General features: G+C 37.6%; 1 protein-coding gene across 50 annotated transcripts in view; it reads left to right on the top strand.

Moving 5' to 3' along the window:
- Slmap (sarcolemma associated protein) overlaps positions 1-18,918 on the top strand; it is a 118,084-nt gene that overhangs the window by 48,687 nt on the left and 50,479 nt on the right. For all 50 annotated transcript variants that reach the window (XM_087587646.1, XM_087587648.1, XM_087587626.1 and 47 more), the window contains 6 exons: positions 2,402-2,549; positions 9,857-9,929; positions 13,229-13,265; positions 15,123-15,185; positions 17,876-17,971; positions 18,277-18,348. In XM_087587646.1, coding sequence (XP_087443772.1) covers positions 2,402-2,549; positions 9,857-9,929; positions 13,229-13,265; positions 15,123-15,185; positions 17,876-17,971; positions 18,277-18,348 — 489 coding nt within the window. The remainder of the gene's footprint in view (positions 1-2,401; positions 2,550-9,856; positions 9,930-13,228; positions 13,266-15,122; positions 15,186-17,875; positions 17,972-18,276; positions 18,349-18,918) is intronic.

Raw genomic sequence — 18,918 nt, 5'->3', positions numbered from 1 at the left:
TCTTTTTGGTATTTGGATAATTTTCAAAGTCTTTCAACATTGAAAAGTTGTATTCAACATTGAAAAGCAGTGTATTATTACAGATATTGCTTCTAGGAAATTCAGTCTGTGTACAAGTACAGATTCAGAGCTATGAGTGGACATTAATGTGCCATGGAAAGACGTGAGAGAGAAACAATATCACCCAGGACTGCCTCTCTAGGCTATAGTAGAAGGCACTTTATATTTTATTTTGGAAGCCATTAGATTAAAAACAAACAAAAAATGAGCAATTAATAAATAACATGTTCCAGCTAAGTGATAACATGGTCTGTTTTGAAAAGAACATGCAATAATACTGATTTACTATTTTTTAATTGAAAGGCTGTTATTTTTAATTATATGTAGAATCTACAAATAAGATATTGGTCCATTTTATATATATACATATATATATATATATATTTATTTGCTTTTCAACAAAACTTTAATAAATAGAACTGAACCTTGTTCCATGAACTTTTATTTTTTACTTTTCACATTAAAACAACAATAGGGCTAGAGCAATGGTTCAGTGGTTCAGAGCACATGTTCCGTTTGCAAAGGACTCGGAACTCATTCTCAGCATTCACATGGTAGTTTAAACAGGCATCCTTAGTTCCAGGGATTGGATAGCCTCTCCAACCTCTGTGGGCATCCTTACCTGGCGACAGGTCATTATTTGAAGTTTGAAGTGATTATAAATTTTGTATTAGCTTTGTATATCTTTTCTAGGCATAAATTTTAAAAAACTTAAACCAGAATCCATTTGTTGCCACATTTCCTAATGGTATATTAAAAGTATCCCCTCCATTTCTTTTTCTTTCTTTTCTTTTTTTCTTTTTTTCAGAGCTGAGGACCCCCTCTATTTCTTTATACAGTAACTTTTAATGCTAAAAAAGGCTTTGAATAACTGTTATTTCCTGATAGAGTCGCCTGTTCTTGTCTTCCTGGTGTTAGGGATGTAAATTTCAGATAGATTTGTAAAATATCAACAGGATTTAATTAATGATCTGTAATTAAGGGTATGGATTGCTAGACAAAGTCAACAGTTGTTTTGTGTTGAAATTTTAGACAGAATAAATCATTAATAGATACATAGTAGCCTTTAAACTGTTACCTGGGAGTAAAAGAAACGAAATTTCATTTTTCGCAAATTATTGATGTGATTAATTTTGGAAGAGTGCTTGAATGATGAATGAAGGATTATGAAACATGAAAGTTATATTCTGTTGGTCATATTGAGTCCTTGTTTGTGATATTTGGAAAGATGACTTTTTTAACTATCACATTTCTTATTTATATATGAATCTTTTAGTATCTGCCTTGTAGACTTTTTCCTCTTACTCTTGTGGTTACCTTTCATTATTACTTAGACTGGCATTGGGCTATCATGTCGTTCAGGCTGGTATCACATTTAGACTCCTGAGTGCTAGATTACAGATAATGGGCTACTATTTCAGAATTAAAATTTACTCAAGGTTAGCTTAGTAGCTTTTAGTGCATTCATGGTGTTGTACAACCATATTCTTTTCACTATTTCTAAAAGAAACTATCAATCAGTCACTCTGCTACATTAGTTCCTTTAATCATTTGTTTTTATGTGTTGTACTATATATGGTATGTTTCGGGTAAAGGAACTGATAGAATATGTGGTCTTTGGAGACTTGTGGTGATCTTTGTAGCTGGTTTTTCCTTGCAACCTCCTGTACTGTCCTGCTGGGCATTGAGTCCAGGACCTTGTGTATGTATAAGCACTCTGTCCCAAGTGCCACCAATCCTCACTGGTCTTTTTCCTTTTTTTCTGAGACAGGGTCTTTTTGTCCTTGATCTCATGATCCTCCTGCCTAAGCCCCCTGAGTGCTGGTTACAGTGTGTGCTATCACTGTCATTCCCAACTGTCTTCTTTGCATGATGCTCTATAGGCTCATCCTATGAAGGCAGACATGTGTCAGTTCTTACTTCTTCTGTCTTGCCAAGTAGTAACCTGGTGTGATGTGCTGCATTTATGTAGCCAGCTGATACGCATTTTCAATAGTTTCTGTTTTTTATTTTTATGCTATTATGAATGTTTTGTGAGGACTTATGTTTTCCATTATTCTGGGTAAATACCAAGGAATTTTGGAACTGTTGGGTTTTACTCCATGTTTAATACTTTGAGGACATAACACAATCTGTTTTATGAGTTTTACCATATGTTCAGTTCTATTTTAAGCTACCCTGTTGTTTTTATTTTCACATATATTGAATATTAACTGAAATGAGTGGTTTCAGTTGATAAGGAGAAAGTCTACTTGAAGTAGTTTGCAAAGTGACGGACAGTACTTTTTTAAAAGTTTTGAAATTATTACTTCTAATCATTTTCTTTTCATTTTCTTTTCAGTTTTACCTCCAAGACACTAAAAGTAGTAATGGTACCTTTATAAATAGCCAGAGATTGAGTCGAGGCTCTGAAGAAAGTCCACCATGCGAAATTCTTTCTGGTGACATTATCCAGTTTGGGGTAGATGTGACAGAGAACACACGGAAAGGTATGCGTATGATCCTTCTTCCTGTCAGTCATCTGTATAAGCCCTAGCATCCCTTAGTGCTATAAAACATTCTACTTTTGTAAAAGCTATTTAAGGACCTGGCAAGCAAAAAATTTTAAAGTTACCCACTTTTTGCTTTTTTTAATTTATAAATTATAAAATGTTATAAAGTCATAGGGAGCTATTATGTCAGGAAGTATTGGCTGCAGTGACATCACACCCAGCTAAGGTGAACTTACAGCATGGAATGGTGTTTATTGTCAATAGTAAGGCACACTGAGATTTAGTGGTTGACTTAATGTTATAATGGAATTCAGTTCTAAGAGCAGAAGGGAAATCAGCTAGAGGGCCATAGGGTGAGTAATGGGCAAATATGCTCTAAGTGAAGCAGTTGATATACTTGTGCTCTTACAAACGTATAAAACAGACATAGTGAAACTTATTTTGTACCTAACTAAAAAGTTATAAAAAGAATGCAATGGTTGTCAAATGTTTTATCCTAAAAATAAGTATTGTGGTTTAAGGTCCTTGCTGTCCTTTTTTCCCTATCTCTAACAAGCTGTTACAGTGTTAGCATACTCTGCTCAGGTCAGAGGGCGATGACTGTTACAGTGTTAGCATACTCTGCTCACGGTCAGAGGGTGATGGCTGTTAACAGTGTTGGCATACTCTGCTCACGGTCAGAGGGTGATGGCTGTTACAGTGTAGCATACTCTGTTCACAGTCAGAGGGCAATGGCTGTTATAGTGTTAGCATACTCTGCTCACGGGCGATGGCTGCAAACCTACGTGTCACTTTTCTCATACCAGTACTTCATGAACAAGATGTGGGGTGAAATGCTCTCCCGTGCTCCTTTTTGTACAGAAAATTCAATTTTTCAGTAAGTGCTCAGAGCTTACATTTCTCTATGTATCACCGGCCGCATGAATGGATCATGCACATGGCTATCTGCAGTCCAGAGAAACTGGGAAATGACGGAAGAGAACAAGGAGAACCATGCTTGCTGTTGATCAGTTATGATTTATCTCTTTAGCTCAATGCAAGTAAAGGCTGCCTGTGCTACGGTCCCTGAAGCTAGAAATTCTCTAGCTACATAATCAATTGCTCTTTAAAATTATTATCTGAAGTTTCTTGGCTTTAACTGTTTCACTGTCTGCTCTCTGATTATGAACTCTTATTGCTAACTCGAGATTAAACCACTTCTAGTACAAACCAAAAGAGGGCAGTTATACTTTAGTGTAAATTTAGGCTTTATACTTTAGGCTTAGCTCCGTGTGGCAGGTTTCTCCTGTTTTCTGAGCATGGTGTGATCTAGAGATCTCCCAGTCTTTAGACTGGTGTTTGTAGAGCAGTGGACTTGGCAGTGGTGCTGACTCATTTGTGTGCATAGCTCTGTATAAACTCGCATTGCCCTTCGACTGCTAATCTTTTATTTCTGTTAGCTTAGTTTTGTTTTGGTACTTGAATTTGGGTACAGTCAACCTACATGTACACTTGTGATGTGAAGTGTTGATTGTCCTTGGTACAAGCACACAAACTGTGCTCACAGTGAGAAGAGCAGCACTGGGCAGGTCTCTGCTGCCCTAGCATACTCAGGCTCAAGTGAGTGGAGTCCCATACGCAAGGAACCCATCTTGTATTTGCTTGGAGAAATTCCTATTTATTTGTAGAGAGTTTTTAAATAGAATTTTAGGCATTAATTGATAAAAGAATGTGGTGATCAGTTTTAGGAAATGGCTTAGGCAAGCTCCGTTGAACAATGCCTTCATCGTGTCTGCATGATGCATGTGCAGGTCTACAGGGTGCTGATTACAGAATGCAGCTTGCAGCTCTTTCTAGAGTCTTTGGTAATCATCTCCCACCTATGTCTGAAGGAGATTTAGGATAATTATTAGTACAATATTTCTGCAATATTAGATTTCTGCAGGCTTCTTGAAATCTTTTCTGCCATCTTAGAAATAAAAAAGCTTGTCATTTAAATGCTTTGGGCATTTATTGTGTTTACAAACTTTATCTAATTTGTAGGCTATTGATATACAGGTATGTTAGAAAGCACTTATTACCTGTTCAAGCTTATACTATGAGAAACTATAGATTTTTAAAAAAATGTTAAACAACAGTATGATGTGTACTACTTTACACAGTACTACTGAATAACTTTGGTAGAAGTGGTCAAGAGTAGTTTCAAGCTGTATTAGAAAGGAAAGGCCACTTGACATTATGACAGGTCCTTTAGTCAAGTAACATTTAATGGGGACTGGCATTCAGAAGGCCTGAAGCACACATTCTCTTTTTAAAGAATTGCATCCATGTGTCTGTTTCCACCCTTGTGCAGAGCCCATGGAGGCCTGAAAACCTAGGCTCTTTGGAGCTGGGTTGCAGGGGGCTGTGGGCTGCCCAGCATGGGTGCTGGGACTAGAGCTCAGGTCCTCTGGAAGAGCAGCGTGAGCTGTCTCTCCAAGCCCCATCCTTTACTGCTTCTTTGTGTTCCCTCTTTTTCTTCAGACAGGATCTCATGGAGTTCTGGCTGGCCTGGAACTTCCTACATAAAGTGGGCCAAGCCGGTCCTAAGCTTGTGAGAGACCCACCTGCCGCTGCCTCTTGAGCACATTCCTTACTCCTTGTTGTTCCCAGCTCACCCCAGCTGTCTGTTGTGCGTGAGCTTGCTTTCTTATTTGTAACTTTTGTTTTTGCCTTTCCCTCTGTTGCAGCTTTCTAATCTTTCTTTGTCCGTTCTGCTCAATATGTATATTTTTATAAAACATTCCCTTGTCCTGTGCTCAACACAAATTCCCATGCTGTTTTTTCATTCTTACAGAAGCTATGGTTCCTCCTTTTTATGTGTATGTCTGATTTGTTTCCCCATTGAGATCTTAAAGGTAAGGATGTAGACATAGACGTAATCACCTGTTTTCAACATTACTCCCAGCAACACTGCTGTGTAGCCAGCAAGTTCTCAGTGAATACTCATTGAGCAAGTAGGTAAACCCACAGAGTCACATCTCATGGGGGAAAAAGAATAGGTCAGTGGTAATTACTCATGGTGTGCCAAGAGAAATAAAGTAGGGGACTCTGAATATTGAGAAAAAGGATTTAAAAACTACATAGAGTCAAGATTGGTTGGAGAAACAGCAGATTCTGAGTCAGGGTCAGTGAAGATATACATTGAGTCTGCGAGATTTTGTCATATCAGTAGAGGTATTTGTCTAAGGTTGCTGGCCTCCCATTAAAAGGACTTCTAGGAATTAGCATGAGTAAATCTCCACTGTGAAAGACAAGCATTTTGAACATCATATTATAGCAGCAGCATTGGTTTGAAGTATGTTAAATAGGTTTAAATTGATGGGCTTACATTAAAACTTAAAAGGGAAAAAATGGAATTTTTTATTACTTTTGGAAGAACTTAAATGAAATGTATTTGTCATTCTGAAAACCAATAGATAAAGAGAAAGAATAAAAGCACTCCTGTCTCCTGTCCTGTAAGAAGAGTGGCTTGGTTGGTGGTAGTGTTTGCCAGGTATGCATGCGGTCCTAATTTAGTCCCCAGTACTTGAGAGTTAACAACAAACCTCCCTTACACCTGGGTGTGGAAAGCAGCTGCTGAGGCTGGAGAGATGGCTTAGTGGGTAAGAGTGTGTTGCTCTTAAAAAGAACCAGAGTTCAGTTCCCAGTGCCTACAAAAGTTGCTCAAATTCAAAAGTGGGTGTGACTCTAGCTCCATGATGCCTGATTCCTTAGGTACCTGCACGTGTGTGGGCACACACAGACACATATGCACATAATTCAAACAAATCTTTTTAAAAAGTAGTTAAAGGCTGAAAGCTTTATGATGACTAAGCTGCAGTTCTCAAGAGAAGACAGAATGATAGAATATTAATTTAATTTTAGAACAAAAGCACTGTTGAATCACCCATTTTTCTCTGCACTTCTAACTCTGAAAGCCTAAGAACCGGAAGCCTAAGAACAATTATTTTATCTTAAATGGTAAAAATCAATTAATGGAAGTTATTTCAGTCTAGAAGTGCTAATGCCTGATTCAGATTTTCTTTTTAAAAACATTCCTTTGTTGTTCATCCTGCTCTTGCCAATCTTCTTGATCTTTCAGATGACCTCTAAGTATAGAATGTCACTGGCTTCCCTGCTCTGCACAGGATTCAAGCCAGAGCCAGATATAATAGACCTCAATGTTTGCCCTTCCCATTCTGTGGCCTCCAAGAAAGGTTTTAAGCCAATCAAACTGAACATGGTCCCTTAAGTGGCATATGTGTGAAGAGGCAAAAAGAGCCGCAATGCATACCACCAAATAAATAGATCTGGAAACCAAACTATAAATGGCTTGGGCAGATAACAGAAAAGAAACACAGTGGCAGTCAGGTCCTAGCGTTACTTTGATTTTAGTAGTCCCTGTCCACAGAGTCATTGTAGATAGTTCTTCCACACAGGTTCTGTTGCCTCCATTTGGTCACACCTGGTTTTCCTATTTAACACCGATGAAATTTGTTTGTGGTTTAGAATATCTGTAAATTTAATGTGGCAATGATCTGATGTTCCCTTTCCTTTCTGGACAAACTATGTAAATTATATTTAGTCCTTGAATATGAAATACAGAAATAACTATTTTATAGACTTCTTCAGCATACTATTATTCTAAGTATTTCCCTCACAATATCAGATTGTCTATAGTGTTTGTGAAAGAGGACAGGGAGGTGGAACCTATGGTCAGAGAAGCTTGGAAAATGTATCTTCTTGCTATACAAATACTCCTTTAAGTTTTCTGTTTCCGTCCTGGGAATTGAACCTAAGGCCTTGCATATATGCAAGGCAATTGCTCTACCACTGAGCAATAAATATTCTCAGCTTTTTCTTTTTGTCTCCCCATCCTCCAAAAAAGCTCAGAAGTAATACTCATAAAAACATTTAAACTTCTTTTAACACAGTGTTTCCCAAACTCATCTGACTCTTAGTTCCTCCCCTCTCCCCACTTTTCTGTTTTGTTCTGATTTGATTTTTCTTTTTTGAGACATGGTTTCTTTGTGTATCCCTGGCTGTCCTGAAACTCAATTGAGTAGACCAGGCTGGCTTTGAACTCAGAAACCCACCTGCCTCTGTTTCATAAGTACTAGGATTAAAGGTATGCACCACCACTGCCTGCTTTTTTCCTTTTTTGTTAACACTTTTTAGCATAGTGTTTGAGAAAAATCTACTGTACTGAGTTGATTAATACAAATATTAAAACATGCCTATTGCATTGCTTAAATTCCTGTTGCTAATCCAAAAGACTACTAAGGTTTCTCTGCTTCTGTGTATCTAGTTAACATGAAGTCTTTTCGTGGATCCAGTTGGCTGCCCTAAGTCAGACATGGACTTTTTTCTGCCTGCTTTGCATTAGTCCTTGTTTAGCCTCATTTATGTATCAGTTCGTTTGCTGAGCTTGAGAGTAACCTAGTTGATGGTTCAAATTCTTGATGGGATATATCACATGTTGGCTGTGGCACTGCAGTTTTATTCTATAACTCATCCACCTATGTTTCTTTTTGTTAGTATATTTTAACTAGTCATAATGTGTTTCATTATGGTATTCCATACTTGTGAATGAAATATTTTGGCTATATTCACTCATTATCTTTTGTCCCTTCCCCTTGGTAATGCTTTTCCTCTTTCAAAATAGCTCTCCTTCTGCCTTTACCACCTTCATGCCCTTTTCTTCCCCTCCCTCCCTCCCTTCTTCTGGGAATGAGTTTATAGGTGGCACTTACAGGAGTTGAGGTCATAAATTCTATGATACCCCTGCTGTTAGGGCTGAAATGCCAGGGCTATGAAGAACTAGGTGCTAATACTGTAATGGCTTCAGAAGTCACTGAATCAGGCTCTAAGCACTGGGGTGTCTGTGATGGATAGAAAGGGGAAAGGTTTCACTTTTATTTTTGGCCTTTTGGGATCAACAGTTAAGATCTGAGGGAGGAGGCAAGCGTCAAGTAGGAGATGGGGCTATGGTTATATCAGCAAGGAGGCAGAGAGCATCACAGATTGGATGCTCCTAAGAGTGGGGATGTAAACAGTCAGAGATCTGGAGATTGCATGTAACCTGCCTGTGCATAAGAGACTGTGGCAGTCGCTTACAAAGCGTGGCCACTCAAAAGAGGCCACATGGCTCATGGCAGTGATGGCTCTTTAGGCAGAGCTGAGAAGACATCCTGTAGATGCTCTATGTCTGTCAGCAGTTTCTGTGTATCATCAGTTACTGAAAACAAATATTGGCTAAACAGTACTAAATTCCTTAAATTTAACAGACATTTCCAGATGATAGTCATATTACTTTGTATTATCATTTTGATGCTATGTTTATAATTATTCAACATATATCCTAAAGAAATAATTATTGTTATAATAATTTTATTGATATATATTGATATATCAATAGAACTATTTTATGTAACTATATAATATATTATAATGTACAATATTATCACATAATATTAATATGTAGTAAAATACAAATGTATAATAAACTATTTTATATAACTAAATAAAACTACTGTATATCACATATTCCAGTCTTGCTAATAAGACTCAGTGAGTCTTGGCAGATGTATACATCACTGTAAGCACTAATCTTAAAACCAGTATACAGTGTGTCTTGCCTGCCCACATCAGCTTTCAGTCAGTTAGTAAACTAACACTTTTTTGAGCCCACCAGCGGTGTGGTGTTTAAGAACAGAGAGATCAGAACCATCAGTCCTTACATTGGGAGACACCTTTCTATAAAAGGCTCATGGTCTGTACAGTTGGCTGCATGTGGGAGGTTTGTCTCTCAAACCCTTCACTAGGAAAGCAGTGAGAATATCAAAAGGTATTGAAGATGGACAGACAAAAGACTGTAAGAAACCTGCCCTGGAGGGTTTGCTGTGTGAGTCAGAGCAACTGTGAGGAGGGCGCAGCGGAGAGGCGCTAGATTTCCTTGTCTGTGACTTGGGAGGAGTATGTGACATGTTCTAAACTGAGCATGAGGGCCATGAGGGCCTCCATGAGGTGTGGTGGGGAGACAGAGCAAGTAAGAAAAGGACGACTTTTTAGAAGTCAGTAGGCTAGGTGTGACGTCAAAGGTGTTTCACCTTCTCGTACTATTTCTGTACTTTCCATTGTTAAGGGATTGAAAGTTTTTCTGTTAGTAGGTACATACTATCATCAAACCACTAGCTATATTTACTTTTCTAGGAATTATTACTTTTATGAATGAAATACAAATTTAGATATGAGACCCATCAAGCTTCATATTTTTAAACAATTATTTTATTTGTTTTAACCAGTTACCCATGGGTGTATTGTTTCCACAATAAAACTTTTTCTACCAGATGGTATGGAAGCCCGACTCCGTTCAGAGTGAGTATGATTTCGTGCTGTGCAGTTTTGGGTTAATTATCTTGGTTGGTAATACTCAGAGTGATGACATACTGTTATACTATAAGATTACTTAATATATTAAAAGTTAATATAGTACCTTTTGACATATACTTCGGTTTTAATTACTTTTCATATTATTTGAATATTTAGTAAATAATTTATCAGAGGTAAAGGTTTTGTTTCCAAGTTTAATTTTACAATGTATATTTGAGTGGATAATTAGCTGCTTTTTGCAATATTTAGGATATGTTTGTTCCTTTTGATATAGAACATTTTACACTGTGATTGTCTGTGGAGTTAATGTGTTGTTATGTTCCAAAATGTGAAGATGTCAATATAGTTAGTAATTTTTTAATGGGAGTTAAAAGATAATCTCCCCAAAGTTGTACTTTATGTTTTATATGAAGCAATATCAAGTCATACCGTGAGATCTAGAGTTTAAAATGTAAACATAAGTATATCTTGTGCCTTTTACAGATTAACACTGTGAGGTGTGGAAAGGGCTGGGAAGTATTTAAATATTAATGCTTATTTCTCTTAATTTTAGAAAGGTCTTAACTATGCTAGATGCTTGTTTCCTTCCTTCAAAAGAGCTTCCTGTTATTACAGTTTATAATTTACTAGTGGTTTGCATGATTTTGATGATGCCAAAATGTCTAGAGTTAAGGGAAAGCTGCACAGGGAGCAGGAAGAGTAAAGCGGAGAGAGTCCGTCCCTTCCTTCCCATGACTGTAGTAGTCTCTCCTGTCCGTCATCTTAGGGCCTACTGTAGTTTTTCCTTCCTGTAATTTTATGGCCAGTTGATACAAGTAGAGATTATAAACTGTAATAATTACAGTTTGTTAAGTGGCAGTAAAGTTGAAGAACTTGAGCTTAACGAAACCTAATTAATTTATGGGTCAAGGAGTAAGCTTTCAGTCATAGAAGAGCTAATCAATCCATACAGCTTAGACTAGTGTTCGCAGTTGGTATGAAATGTGGTTGATAGGAGATTTTTTTTGATAGAGCTAAAAGCTTTGAGCAGTCCTGTATGTCTTTTGTGTTGTTAGGGTCCATCTAATAAAATACGTGGGCCTCATCTTTGTGTGTGTGAGTGTACCGGGTGCCAGGGCTTGTGGCAGTCAGAGGAGGGACGACCATGCCAAGTATTGGCTGCTTGCCTTTCACCTTCTTTAAGACACAGTTTTTGTCAATGTCCTTTAATAGTTAAAACTTTTAACTGTGTGTCTTTTCGTGACTATATGTGTGAATGTTTATGCGCATGTGTTTTGCCTACATGTGGAAGGCTAGGGCACACTCAGAGGTGTTGATCCTTGGGAACTGTGTGCAATGGCAGGATCTCACTGGAATAGGGCCAGTGAGCCCCATAGATCTACCCGTTTTCACCTTCCACGTGCTGAGGTTATAGGCATGCTATAGCTCCCGACTTTTACAAAAGTGCTGGGGATGCTTGAGCAGTGGGGGCTTTACTACGAAGGAGTCTCCCCAGCCCCTGTTTAAGAGGCTATTAGTGGTTGAATACATGCCAAGCCTACTGTGTAAATAGTGTATAGTGTTTTTAAGATCTTCAGTAGGTAGTTCTGATTGTTTCTTAGTTTTGTTATATTTTATAATTTTCCAACAATAGAAATTGCTTATCGCTTTACAAACCTAGCACTAAATAACATATCCTTGTTATACTCTTTGTATATACAAGAAGTTTTCAACAATTCAAACACAGCACACCCATATCCCATATAGTTTCTGTAAAAAGCAAGTCTATTTGCAGAATATGTTATGTGACTTCTTTAGCTTTTGAGGTTTCTTCATTTGTTTTGCTTTGTTTTGTTTTATTGGTTAACCAGATTTTATGAAGAAAGAGAATTCCTTCTTATGTCACTGAGAAAACCAGATTTTAAAAGATCTATTTGTTTCATTTAGAGTTTTTGTGTTAATGTGTGTGTGTGTGTGTGTGTGTGTGTGTGTGTGTGTGTATCGACAGAAAAAAGGGATGTATACAAAGTTTAATACGTCCATTTGAGTTTTATAGTATGAATATCTGTAGTCACTTTTAACTTTTTAAAACCTTCACTAGACATAGGTTCCTTAGGGTCTTATGATAGGCTCTGTGGATGCAGGGGTGAATCATAATTCCTGAGACACAGACATGTTATCAAATAAATACAGTGTAAGATTTATGCATGTTCAGTAAGTTCTCTGTAAGATATTCCTGGTGTGCAGAAAATGGGTGCTGGTGCTTAACCTTCCACCACGTGTGCCACACCTGGTCAGTTTCTCAGCATTCACACGTGCATTACCAGGTGAGTCTGGGGACTTTCCCAATCAGCCTTCCAGCTGGCTGTCACCACCCCATTGCTTTCTAAGATGCGTAGTGTAGGGGGTGCAGGTGACATCCTTGCTCTGCATCCCTCACCTGCCTCAAGACATACATAGTATCTTAACAGGGCTGTGTAAAATAGGGGCCCTGGCTTCCTTAGCTTACCTTCCTCATGAGAGTAGAAGGTAGTGATGGGTTGGTCACTATTGTATTGGTTTAAGCCACTTGTTTACATTAATACCTTTAATACTTAAGAACTGTGGAGGCCGCCTCATGGGTCCAGGACATGAGACCTGTATTGATTAGCCTTTTAGCTGGTAAGCAGAGCCTTACGGCTTAATTGCTGCTGCTTTTCTGTCAAGAGTTCTGTGTCAGGCCCCAAGGGGAATTAGTGTCAGTTAATGACCCTGTTGTTGTGTTTCCTCCACTGACTTCAGTTTCATACACACATGTAAACTTTCATTTAGTTCACGGTGCCTAGGTGAGGAATGCTTGTCACTGTCTTGATAGCTAAAGTTGTTCTTCACTAGAGCATGATGCAAATTTATAACCCTGTTTACTTTACTTTATTAAAGAACTTTACTTATTAAAGATTTCTATGTAGTAGTATTTAACTTTTTAAAATATATATGTTACAAATTAAAAATACATGATTTAAAAGATAGTTCAATGTGTTGAAATGTTTAAAAAAAAGGAGTCATCCCAGCACTCAGTAAATAGTGGGCCCTTAGAAGATGCTTAATACATTTTATACTTGAAATTTATCTTAAGAAGAATGATGAGTAAAAAGCAGATTATAGATGTATTAGTTGGGTTTTAGAAAAATGTCTTAAGATCATTGCCAGACTTTTAATTACATGAGAGCAGATGTATGAGTTTTGTGACAAGATACTCTGCCGTTCTGGTGCCATTTCCTCTGTTTTCAGGAAATTAGATAAAAATTCTATATTTTACTTTGCAGTGTCATCCATGCTCCATTACCGAGTCCTGTAGACAAAGTAAGTTGTGAATGGGTGTTTTCCAGACTCTCATTGACATGTTTATATTTAATATGTCTTACCTACAATATAACCTTCACTGTCTGGAGAGTTTGGAATGAATGTTTCTTTGGAAAAAGCTTTTGTAGCCCAAGGACTTCTAAGTGTATCTGGTTTTGTGCCTGGCCAAGAGGTAAGTGGTATCAACGGTTACCTTCTACTGAAGTACAGTTCTGTCTGGGGATTTCCCTCACTGCTTACCCATACAGCAAAGCAGCTCTGAAATAAGGGCTTACAGGAGTTATTCTTTTAGTGTCATTGAATATCGCTTTTGATACCACCTGATTAGAAACTGTAGTAATTAATTGCTAGAGTATTTTTCTTTTGTTTATGAGTGATTGTGCATTGAAACTATAGGCGTCAATGATAAATAATTGTGATCAAAGCAAAAATTTTGTGATCAAAAGCAAAATTGTTTAGTTGACATTGCATTTACCTTTGTCATTGTCCTTCATTTTCTTTCTGAGTGAAGCAATTCTATATTCGATGGTTTTGAAAAACCCTACTGGGGCTGACCTAGTACATTTGGGTTCTAAAGCAGAGGCTGATTTGTAGGTTTGGAACTATTTTCAATTTTGTTAAAATTTACATACAATAATAAAATGTTTTCATTGTCTTTGGATATTGGACAAAATGGTAGAATCTTTTTTTTCTGTTTTAATTTTTGTTTTTTAGTGAGTGAAGAGAGATTTCATGTTGTCCTCTAACATGTGCTTCAAAGTAATATTTTGAAGATTTTTATTTCTAAGTAAATTGTGATATATTAATGAAGTAATTAGTGATGAATTTTAAAGGAAAAATATATGACTGTTGATTAGGAATTATTATTTCTGGGTTATGAAAAAATTCAATACCTTTGTGCGCTAAGTTTGTGATTTGTCTTACAAAGTCTTACGAGTAGCACTTGCTTCATCATCTTGCTTACAAAGCTGATGTGAGCAGTGTAATACCATTGTACATTCTGAATAGATAGCAGGAATATTTTGAGAACTAATTTACATAGTAATTGAGAATTAAGAGACTAGGTCAATTAAAATCTGTTATCTGCCTATTTAGGAAAATAGATGTTTCATAGAATTGGTTTGTTTTAATTCTTCAATGTATTTTATTTTTATTTTTCCTGCATACTCACTGTGCAAGTGGAGATGAGAACAACTCACAGGAGTTGTTCCTTTTACCATGTGGGTGTTGGGGATCAACCTAGTTAGGGTCACTATGTTGTGATAAACACCGTGACAAAAGCAACTTGGGGAGGAAGGATTTATTTGGCTAGTCTTCCATAGCACTCTTCATCATGAAAAGAAGTCAGGACAAGAGCTGAAACAGGGCAGGAACCTAGAGCAGCCCCTGATCCTGCACTGGCATGCTACCCATGGCTTGCTTGGTTTGCTTTCTTACACAACCCAGGACCACTAGCCCAGGGATGACACCAACCACAATTGCTGAGTCAGTCCCCATCAATCACTAATTTAAAAAAAGGCTTGCCTGCATAGCCTGATCTTATGGAGGCATTCTCTTAACTAGGGTTCCTTCCTCTCAGACGCCTTAACCTGTTCAAGTTGACATAAAACTATCTAGCACAGGGATCAAACTGGAGTTAGCAGGCTTGACAGCAGGCAGCTTTAACTGCTGGGCCATCTTGTTGGCTCTTTTTTTTTTTTCTTTCTTTTTTTCGGAGCTGGGGACTGAACCCAGGGCCTTGCGCTTGCTAGGCAAGTGCTCTACCACTGAGCTAAATCCCCAACCCCTCTTGTTGGCTCTTAATGACCTTTTTGATATACTGTTTCTGTGATTGGTGACAATGTGCTTTATTTCTAGGTTGCTGCTAACACTCCAAGTATGTACTCTCAGGAACTGTTCCAACTTTCTCAGTATCTACAGGTAAAAGTAAATCTTGAAAATTCTTAGCCTTTAAGAGTAACTTAGATTTTATTTTGCCAGTTTATAAATACAGAATAAAAAATATTGGCTAGAAACATGTACACAAGAAATAGTTTTTAAGGAAGAATGAAGGTTTAAAAATAGATCTTGTGAAGAAAAAGGAGTCGGGATTGCTGAGTCTAGAGAAGATAAGCTTATGTGCAAGAGAACCTTTCTCTTTTCTTCCACATGAGGGGATTCAGAAGTGATTTTTGAATAAAATTAAACATGTCCAGGTTTGGCTGTGGGATAGGAGTACACCATTGTGTACTCTTTGTTATATGCCGTCCTCCGCTGTATCCCTTCACCTCTCATGGTTCCTTTGGTCTCAGTCTTGTTTGTCCATGTGGAGTAACAAAGGGACAGGGGAAGTTAACAATTTACACAGCATCACACATGCAGTGTGATTTGCCCCTGCTCTGAATTTAGAGTAGTTTGACAGTTAGACCCCTGAACCCCATTTGAACTGTGTTTCAGGTTCCAGAGCACAGAGCAGCCACTTGGAAAGGCCCCTGGAACACTTAATTCTTTCTTTAAAGAGACACAAATCTAAAAGCAGAGAAGTGTTTTTTGTTTTGTTTCATTTATTTGTGCAGGCTTTGAGTGATGGTACTACAGTCTAGATGGTTTAAAGGAAACTCGGTATAGAAGTTTAGGGATTGGAGTTTTTTGATCTTGATCTTGGTTTTTCTGCTCAGTTCTGTGACCTTCAGTGAATAGTTTTATTTGTGTAGGCTTTTAGCTGTGTTCTCTTTAAAACCTTGGAGCCAACACCAGTGACCCTCTGTCCTTTTGTCAGTTGGCAGTTAAGGACATGTGCATCTATGTAAGGTACAGAAACAACTAACATATCACTTAGCTCTTACGTTCCACCAACACCGTGGAAGCCATGGAAGCGATTCTGCACGTTTGCTCATCAGTTAAGCAAGGGCTCTTCAGCCATATTGGATCAGGTCTCACTAGATCTGACCCCTCGCTTTAACATCTGATCTTCTAAGAGTTTAAAAAGAACAAAAATCCAAGCAACCTTTGGACTTCCAAAGCAACTGATAAGCACACATTATGAAGGAAATGTGATTTGATATTAGTGAAGCACTTTCAATAGTGCCCACAGCATAAAAACACATGATGTTGAAGGTCATTAGTCATTTCTTATTAAATGATTAATGTCAGTCAGTTTTTGTGGGTTTCTCTTGAGAGGTAAGAGAAAATGTTGAGGTATGTTTACACTTCATTTTTATATAGGAAACACGTAGATTAAATGATTGGCCACATTCTGTGTGCTGTGGATGCCTTCATCCTGATGAGACCCTCATGCTTAACTTCCCATCCTTCCTCACCCTTTCTCTCAGTTCTTTGAGTGTCCACTTACCTTTGCTAACTCTGGGAGGAATTGTCCCGTCTCCTCTTTTTCTTCTTGTATAATCCTTATTGACTTGATGAGACTCTAATGTAAACTGTGAACCCTTTCAAACAAAGCTGAAATATATGCTCTTTATACCTTAGACCTAAAAGGCCATTCACACAAGTACATGTTGCAGTTTGGTTCAGAATTAAGAAACTAATGGAATGGAATTTTTAAAAAGATGTAATGACACCATCTAGTGGAGGCAGATTCTAAAACTGGTTGGCTGCAGCTTTGTTCCTAAGTTAAACATTTTGTATCTGCTACTTCCTGAATATTAGGAATGTCTCAGGAGCTTAAAATAAAATATGGTAAATAACTGTTTTAATGTGGATTTTCAGGTGATGGTGTTTTTATTAGATTACTCAGTCTACATTAAAACAAAGTATGTCTAAGTATATATTAGGCCAGATTTTCCCTAGTCATTGCTTACCAGGGATATGGAGAACAATAAATTGATGTTTAAACTTAAGTGCTCTATTTAAAGCCAAGATGGCCTCCAGATAGAGTGCCAGCGTCCTTCGTGTACTGTGGGGAGCAGCAGAGGGTGGAGGTGCCAACATCGCACTGAGTGATTCAGGCTCTACCCTCACAGCCTGAGAGGCGATGCTGCTCTCAGCTATCAACCCTGACCACCTGAGTACTCCTGCTCCCCTGTGCCCTCCACCAGAGTCACAGATTCCTTTGACCCCTTATTACTTCAAGCTGATATTTAGTGGTCTCTCCTTTTTAGCAGTGTTAATTACTGCTCTGTGAGGTAATCAGGGAGAGAGTCAGAGCACTTGAAAATGCCATGAGCCACGAGCTCTCAAATACATGTGGGTATTTAAATGATATTTAAAAAGGAAAACGGAAAGCTATTACTATTTTCAATGCTATGCTGGAGAGCTGTTGTACTTTTTGATGTTGACCAGATTGTTTTGCCTTAGTTCGAAATACATTTGTTCTGAGATATATAAACATTTCACAAACACATCTATGCATTTATTAAATACAGGCAGAAACAAAAGCATTTGTTAATTTTTCTCATCTGTGTTTTGAAAAAGAAAACAAATGAGTAAGTTGTTTGCCATGTGGGGGAAGTTAACATCTGGACGACCTATTACATGGTACATGTAGGTGGGCTAAATACTGAGACATATCCAGGGTGCAATATGAGAATATATTCAAACCAGACTGAGGTTATTCTTCTGAGGAATCGTGCTGCTGAATTCACTAGAATTTCTTCTTTTGTGACTTTTGTTAGGAGGCCTTACATCGGGAACAGATGTTGGAACAGAAGTTAGCCACACTTCAGCGGCTGCTGGCCATCACCCAAGAGGCTTCAGATACTAGTTGGCAGGTCCTCGGTTACTTTCTTAATATTTAAGAAACATTTAAACCATTTGATAGGGTGGTTATGTTTTTTGTTTTTGGGTTTTTTGTTTTTTGTTTTTGTATGTGTTGAATGAATTAAAAGTAAGATTCTCTGGCAAACAAAAGTAAAGTTATTCCTTAACTAAAGAACAAAAGTCAAAACAACATTTTTTTTAGCAGATCTTATTTGAATTTTTTGATTTTCTTCTTTTTGTTGGCAATAAAATCTGTTCTACATATTTTTTACTGTTGTTACTCTGAGTTTTTATTTATATCTAATTTTTTCAACAGGCTTTAATAGATGAAGATAGACTCTTATCACGGTTAGAAGTTATGGGGAACCAGTTGCAGGCATGCTCCAAAGTAGGTATTCAACCTTGGGTACACAAGGAAGAATCCATGGGTTTTCTGTAGTTTCAGGTCTTTGTTATTTGAGTTTATGCTAAAACCTTTCTATAGTTCCACAATTCTTTTACATGTTTGTTGTGAAAAAAATTCAAGCACACCTGTAAGTAGGGAGAATCATGTGGTACGTACCTGTGTTCAGTTGGGATTGCTTTCTCTATTACAGTTGATGTTTATTGAATTTGAGGGGTTGCCTTCTGGAACATAACTTGGTTTGTACTGTCATTGAAACATTTTTCTGGTTCTTTAAGACATAAAACAGTAGATAATTGGCCTGGGTTATATAGATGTTGTGATACTTGTTTTACTTGTTCCCTTCATGGATGGTGGTGGTCTTCAAGGGCATAATGGCAGGTGGCTTTCCTTTTAAGACGTTACTGTCCACTGATGATTCTTCACTAGGTTCATTAGTTCATTCAGGATATTTAACACAGTATTGCAATTCTGTCACTTCATTTACTTCAAAGAGAATTCTTCCTTCATGAGCCATTTTATTACTTTGAAGTATATTTTCTACAGAAAAAAGCA

This window comes from Rattus norvegicus, chromosome 16 (assembly GCF_021556685.1).
Source record: "Rattus norvegicus strain SHRSP/BbbUtx chromosome 16, alternate assembly SHRSP_T2T, whole genome shotgun sequence".
Classification (NCBI taxonomy): Eukaryota; Metazoa; Chordata; class Mammalia; order Rodentia; family Muridae; genus Rattus; species Rattus norvegicus.
The sequence above is the reverse complement of the archived record's forward strand: the minus strand, read 5'-3'. Positions and strand labels throughout refer to the sequence as shown.